The sequence below is a fragment of the Mya arenaria genome, chromosome 9 (genome assembly GCF_026914265.1).
Source record: "Mya arenaria isolate MELC-2E11 chromosome 9, ASM2691426v1".
NCBI lineage: Eukaryota > Metazoa > Mollusca > Bivalvia > Myida > Myidae > Mya > Mya arenaria.
Window position 1 is genome coordinate 25221860 of NC_069130.1, and position 7695 is coordinate 25229554.

At 38.8% G+C, this 7695-nt stretch overlaps 1 protein-coding gene across 1 annotated transcript; it reads right to left on the reverse strand.

Annotated features, from left to right (window-relative positions):
• Positions 1–703: 703 nt before the first annotated feature.
• On the reverse strand, positions 704–7493 carry LOC128245879 (putative nuclease HARBI1). Its single transcript, XM_052964099.1, has 4 exons — positions 6959–7493; positions 6405–6506; positions 6086–6163; positions 704–882 (listed from the first exon to the last, which is right to left on the reverse strand). Exons 1-4 carry the CDS (start codon positions 7491–7493, stop codon positions 704–706), a joined length of 894 nt encoding a protein of 297 aa, XP_052820059.1.
• Between the last annotated feature and the right edge of the window lie 202 nt (positions 7494–7695).

Here is a 7695-nt window from a genome sequence, read left to right on the forward strand (position 1 = left end):
GTCGATGATGATGATGGCGGTAGCCGTGGTAACGACGGCGATGATGATGATGATGATGGTGGTTAATACGATGAGTATGAAAATGTGTTAGAATGATGAGTATAAGTATGATAATAACCACGACGTCGATGATGATGATGAAGTTGATGATGATGATGATGATGATGATGATGATGATGATGATGTTGGTGGTATAGCTTGAGACGATGTCGATAATGATGATGGTGGTAGCCGTGGTAACGACGGCGATGATGATGATGATGATGATGATGATTATGATGAAGTTAATTTAATATATTGAGCGGGATTATTCGCAGTCTCGGAGGAAAAGTAAGCTCTTTGCATGATCTGCCGTGAACAAATAATATTATGCCTCATAGCACTTTCGCAAATCCTTACTACTAAACGGATGTAAATAAAAAAGCTACAATGGTTGAATTAAGGCTGTATTTAATAACCAAACCACAAATGAATAATATATAAAATAACAATACTGTGGAAATCAAATTATGCAGAAAATCGTAAATAAATCATAATGCTGTCAGGTGAAATTTAATTTAAATTGAAGGCCGCCACCCAAACGGCTTTATTGCCATATGCAGTAACGTGCGTTGCGTTCATGACGCCGCCTGTATAAACGCAGTCCCTTGTCAGCATTGGTGATATTAAATCGTGATACATCACTAAATGTCACGAAACGCCATCAACGAGCACGATTGTCGACCGTCCCCTGACGACAAACTTGACGGTGACGCCACGTGAGAATCATGTCACGATAGGTCTCATGCAGCGTATGCCCCGCTCTATTAGCCGATTTCTCACTGTACGGCGGTTGTAATGTCGTAGCGCTGATGAGGACGGCCTCTGCGTCGTTAGGGATACCTAACTGATAATCAAATGTATAAAAATCAGAGATCAGATATTTAAAAGACAATATATAATACATTTGCAAGATGAGGAGAATTTCAAATTGTCAAAATCTTAATATTGAATTTTGAGTACAACGCATTGAATCTTACTTACTGCAGATATCCCATCGCTTACGACACTATATACATGTATATTTATATGTAGCTTTCGCAGTGATGGCGTATTTTTCCAATTTTAAATATACTGGGTTGGTCTTCCCCGTTAATACCAGTTATTTTAAAAAAATAGTGTTGACAGTCGAAACCCATTGGCTCGACTTCCTCGCTGGCTTGAACTGTAGTTAAAGGACCGATGTTTTTTACTTAATGTAAGCATTCACGCTTGGCTCGAATTTCCCGAGGCTCGAGGTATTTTCGCCGGTCCATGGGAGTTCGAGCCAACGGGGTTCGACAGTATATATATATATGTATTGTCCAAGGTCAAGGTACTAAGTCCCAAGCCGGGTCTAACTCGTATGGATATAGGGAAAACGTAAAACAAGCTTTGAATGAAAATTCGGCATTAATGAATGCCATAAAAGTGTTTTTAGTTTTTACGAAATATCGTAAACCAAAATATAAGAGTCAATAGCATGTGTATAATAACATTTCCCGAAATACATATCTGGCCGGTGGACAATCAACCCTACTAGAAAAATAATGTTTTGTAAATAGTGCCAGACAAAAGTGGTAAAGGGAAAAGAAACAAAGAACTGTAACACTACTTAGGGTAAGAAAATATGAAGAAAAACATGGACGTTAACGATGTGTTCACCATCAAATATTGACATGAAAACAGTTAAGATAATTAAAGGGTAGGTGGTGGAGATGGTGGTGGTGGATTTTGTGAAAAATAAAATGCCGACGCTTTCGCCAACGCTAAAAATATTTCAGTAATGGCTACAGGGTATAGCGATTTGATGTTCAGTGCCACTTGAGATAAAACTCAAAGGTGATTGGCTGAGGCAATAATCTATGCGGGAGCTCGTCACACGCGCTTTTTGGTGAAATGTACAAAATTGCGTTTTCTACGTCAAGTTTTCCACAAATTCATAATTTTAGGTATGCAAGAAAAAATATCAATCACGTTTTTCCGGTCCGGATCGGAAAATCTGACCTTCGGGTACGCTGCGTGACCGGTAACTCGGCAAGCCCCGTTACCGGCTTACGCGCGTGCCCTCGGGTCGGATTTTTCTTTCCGTACCGGAAACACATGAAAGATACTTATATTATCCTTACTGCCTCGATAATAGTAGCATGACATAGCAGAGCACGAAACAACACAATATTGTTTTTATAATGCAACCATAGTAACGCGCTACCGGCCCATGTGACGTTTTGTTCTACGCATGCTGAATTTAAAAACTTAATGAAATAAACATCAGCTGCAGAAAATCTTAAAAACCCGCGATTCTGTTTGACGACGTTTGCGCGACGTCATCTGAACATTTGACGTCAATCGGCCGTTGCATTTTGAAATAAACAACGTCTGCTCTTAGACAGTCACGCATGCTAAGAAATTAAATATGTCGTCACAAGAACGTTTTGAAATTCGCTCAAACATTTAATTTTGCAAAGAAATAGGGAAAACACAATCCGAAACGTATAAGCTACTAAAGCTGACACGGGGAGAAAACTGCGTTTTCCGTGCGCTTGTTTTCAAGTGGCATCGACACTGTTATGACAGTCAATTGAAGATGATGCAGGTTGTGGACGGAAGTCAACAATCGAACCGTTAGCCGTGACGTCAATTGAAGAGAAACTGAAAGCGGACTGCACATTGACTGTACTGTGGGAGCTGTGTAACGCCGCATAGCGGCATCGCCGCATAAACGTGTTGTTTTTCGTTTATGCGGTGATTTTCAAAAAGGGACTTTTTTATGGGGCAAGACGGCACACTTTCGCCGCATAAAAAGCAATTAAAACATTTACTAGTACAATAGTGGTTGATAAAGTTTCATCAAGATCGGTCTTAGTTTTTTATGTCCACTTAACCAAGCTTTGAACTAGACTTTTAGAAACGTAATTTTTGACAAAGATTTGGTAAGATCGGTTTAAATGTGAACCAAACCAATTGATCTTTCTGCGAAAACGTTTGAAATGACGTTTAACCCGACTAAAGGATGGAATAAATGTTACGACAAAGCACAACACCGTCATTAGGGACATTCAGAAAACTGAATCGTCCTATGACGTAACATATATTCTTGCCTTATTGTCAGACTGACGGGCATGTACCCGTGACAATGCGCACTTTCAACATGTACGTGAAGTGAACGGCCATGCGTCATAGCGGCCTAGCGACGTGAAGTTATCGGCCTAGCAACTTGAAGTTACTATTTTATGCACAAATAATCACTTTCAAGCAACTAACATTTTTTTTCAAAATAGTCGATCAAGCAGTTCACCCGCCTAGCGGCCTAGCGGCCTAAAATTGGTTTCTAATATAAACCATTTATACATGCCTTTCCTTCTTTAAAAAATGACAAAGTTATGGTTTCTATCACAAATCACCATCCTTTAACGAATGTCTGAATTTCGCCCAAAACTCGACCAAGCTGCCTAAAAAATCCATTATAGCGAATATCAGCATTTTTATTTTTTGTATTTAGCAAATTTGTTTAACCATAGATTTATTATTGTTTTGGAAGAAAACGCATGTATACATACCATTTTAGGCTGCTAGGCCGCCAGGCTGACTGCTTGTTCAACTTTTTTTTTAAATGTTGATAATCGCCTCAGAGTAATCGTGTGTGCTTATTACTCAATTAATATTTCTTTGTTTTATAAGAAAATAGAATATCATTTTAGGCCGTCAGGCCGTTAGGCCGCTAACTACATACTTTCAACGTCATTTCAAACTAATAATAGGGTCATCATGGACTTCTTTCTTTCATTGATTGTGTTTTAATGCACAAGTCATTTGAACACTCTAAGGGTTTATTTTCAACTTCCATTTTGGCTCAACTTGCATGCCACTTTTCCCATATTTTCTTTAAAATGACAGTAATATGCAACGCCCTCATCTTAATCATCACCATAATCAACAACATCATCACAACCACTATCATCATCACCACAATCACAACCACTACCACCATCCCCATCCCCACAACCATCATCATCATCATCATCATCATCATCGTCATCATCATCATCATCATCATCATCATCACAACCACCATCATCATCTCCACAATCACAACCACCACCATCATCATCATCATCCCCACCACCATCATTATTACCAACGCCAGCATCATCATAACTATCATAATTATTATCATCATCATCATCATCTTGATCATCATCATCATCATCATCATCAACGTAATCACCATCGTTTTTTTGTTGAAATATATTTTAGCTTTATAATAAATGGTTAGGTTAATCCTCTTTATGTGGCAAAAAGGCACAGTTGCACCCCATATAAGCAATTTCTGCTTTATGCGTTGAGCGTCGCCGCATAAACGTTTATGCGTTGAAAATCACCTCATAAACGAAAACAAAAACACGTTTATGCGGCGATGCCGCTATGCGGCGTTACAGCGCGCTGACAATGTCGGCTGTGGAACCGCACACAGAAATCTGACCACCGACCTTATTTCTAACTATAAGGTAACAGTATGACTCCTAAAACATTTTTAACATTGTGAACAGGTACTCGGCCGTGATCTCATCCGGGCGCTTAGAAGAGAAGAGGAGTGAAATCCCGGTCAACCTGAGGGCACCTGTGTTGACAGGTAACGAGGCTAGCCTACTTACCGGCTACGCAACGTGCCCGAGGGTCGAGTTTTTCTATCTGGAACAGAAACTCATAATTGATATTTTTCTAGCACATCTTGAAAAGCGCATTTTGGTACATTTCACCCCAAAAGCGCGTGCGATGATGTTTACTGACGGCATGACGCCCAGTATTTTTTATTCAGTGCTTACGTGAAGAAGTCCCGTCAGTTTCACGCCTTTTAAGGGTTATTATGTTTTGTTTTCAATGTATATTTGTTTAAAAGTTCATGTTATTGAACCTCATCTATTGAAATATCATATTAATGGTTACATAAAGTGTGTAATCATTTCTAAATTAACAATATTACGTCACAGCGCGTGAATCATCTGGCATTGGGTGGGGGGCATATGGCTGAATTCTACGGAAATGCCTAACCAGAAAAAGTCGTCTTACACCCCCATGTAAGATGAGTCACGCGCAACAACGCGCCACTTCTTATTTCTTTTATTGTATGGTTGATAAAAAGTATATCATGCCATTTCAAAACAGCGCAATCAGAAATATAAGTATGCAATACTTTTAATTAAAATTGAAAATAAATAATCGTAAAACCGATTTAAGAGGAACTATTTGACGTCAATAGTGATTTAAAATTACTGCGCTTTTTGACGTCAGTACCCAACTTCGCACGCACTTTTTGTGAAATGTTAAAAAGGGCGTTTTCTACGTCATTTTTTCCACAATTTCATAATTTTAGATATGCAAGAAAAATATCAATTAGATATTTTCGGTCCGGATCGAAAAATCCGACACTCGGACACGCTGCGTGGCCAGTAACTCGGCAAGTCTCGTTACCGGCTTACGCGCGTGCCCTCGGGTGGGATTTTTCTATCCATACCGGAAACACATTATATTTAGATATTAAAGAGGTTAATACACGGCGTAGCCGGGCCGTTGAGTGATAATTGGCCTGAGTGACTCATAATGGTCCCGAGACGTAGTTGCTGTGCTTCATTTGCTGAAAATACATCATCATCATCATCATTATCAGCATCATCATTGTCATCATCATCACCACCACCACCACCACCATCACAACTGTAAACATAATTATTATCACTACCGTAATCACCATCGCCATCACCACTGTAATCATCATCCTCATCATCATCAACGTGACATAAGCAGCATGATAATCCTCAAAATGCCACAACTACCAAACCACAACAACAACAAGAACAAACTCCATCATCAAAATCATAATCACCACCACCAACACCATCATCATTATAACAAACATACATAAGCAGCTTCCATCAACAATGGTAACTACGCTGCCTTAATTCTTGGGTATCATAATCAAATATTAATCCAAATTAAAATAAAAGAAATAAGAAGGATAAAAATCAGCATTAATAGGAATGTTTTGCACAAGTGCATGCAACATTACCTGGGTGCAGGTATGGGGTAAGCATGTAAAGCTTGCAAGGGTAGGCACTGTCCCCTAGCAGTATGCCATCTTCAAGGCTTGGAAATGAAATATATTCATGTTATTAAATACAATTGCTATTTTTTAAGTACAATTAATTAAATTTATATTCATGAAAAACATGATTTAATTTCAGTTCATCTCTACCATATATTATATCAGAATTAAGAAATCAAATAATAATTATATTCACTACAAGCTCATACATTATATTAGTAAGTTGGAATGAGTACTTCATGAATGTGACATATATGCCTTAATTATATTAAATCACATTTACCATGATGATGTGTTTCCATGAAGTGGAACAATTCCGAGGTCCTAAATACATGGGCATCGTGCGTACTGCCCGGCCAGATGGCATTTATGCTTGTAAATACACCTGTGAAACACAAACAATTCATTATCATACTTTACAGAATTTCTTTTTTTCAAGATCACCATACTGTAAACTGTACATCTAGTACTTAAACAATAGTACAATGCAAATACCCCATATGGTGCCCCTATCATTTATAGAAAAAGACTATAGATAGCTGTTGAAAAATATTACATGGAATTCAGTAAAAATTACGTCACGACCTCTACACGTTTGAGGTTTAAATCAGTTGAAAAATTAAATCAGCCAGGCATGTTGACTGTTGTAGACTGTAGTGGCGATTCCTGGGATATTATGCAGACATCGCCACTACATCATCTTCCGAATAATATTCATACATGGAATTATAAAAATTAAGGTAAGTGTATCTATGTTTCATATAAATCTTACTACAATAAAGTTGCTTTTTTTATTCAGAACTAATTCATTAAACAGTACAATGAAATTTGCGTTACCTCTATGGTCGCAGCTGGCTTGCACGTTAATGCTGTGAAAATGTTTTCTATTGACATACTGCTCCTCGTCCTCACTGGGCGTTTGTATTCTTACGTGCGTTGCGTCTACCGCTGATATCACGGACGGGAATCCCCTTATGGCATGAAATCCAGTCTTAGTCCTGTGTCTATGTCTGTCTGTCGTCGGAAATTGAATCGCGCTGTCCTTCATGTCAAAAATACAGTCGGTCAATGCAGTTACAACCCTTGAAACCGTGGCAACATCTACCCCAAATTTATCCCCTATTACTTGTAAAAATTTCCCAGTGGCGTAAAAACGTAAAGCAATCATAATCTGTTGCCGTGGTGTCAAGGGTTGATTTCTGCGAGTCGGTCGCTCAAGTCTGTGGCCTATCAGTCGTTCCAATCTGTCTATGTTGTGCGGAGTGAATCTATACCGTTTACGTACTTCCTCATCGTTGTCTTCGTCCGTTTGTCTATCTATCCTGCGAAATTGTCGAGGTCGCCTAGCGTTCACTATGTCAAGGTCGGCCATCTTTGTTTTGGTTAAATCAGCTAACCAAACTCTTCGAGTCCGGTTAAATTTTGTCCAAAAGTTAGCCGAATCACGCGCTGGTTAGGATAACTTAATTTTTATACAATCGGTTTTCGGATAACTTGACCAAACCAGGGAGATAACCAAAAGATAACCGCTGGTTAGGACTTATCCACGTTTATACAATTGGCTGCAGTTTACT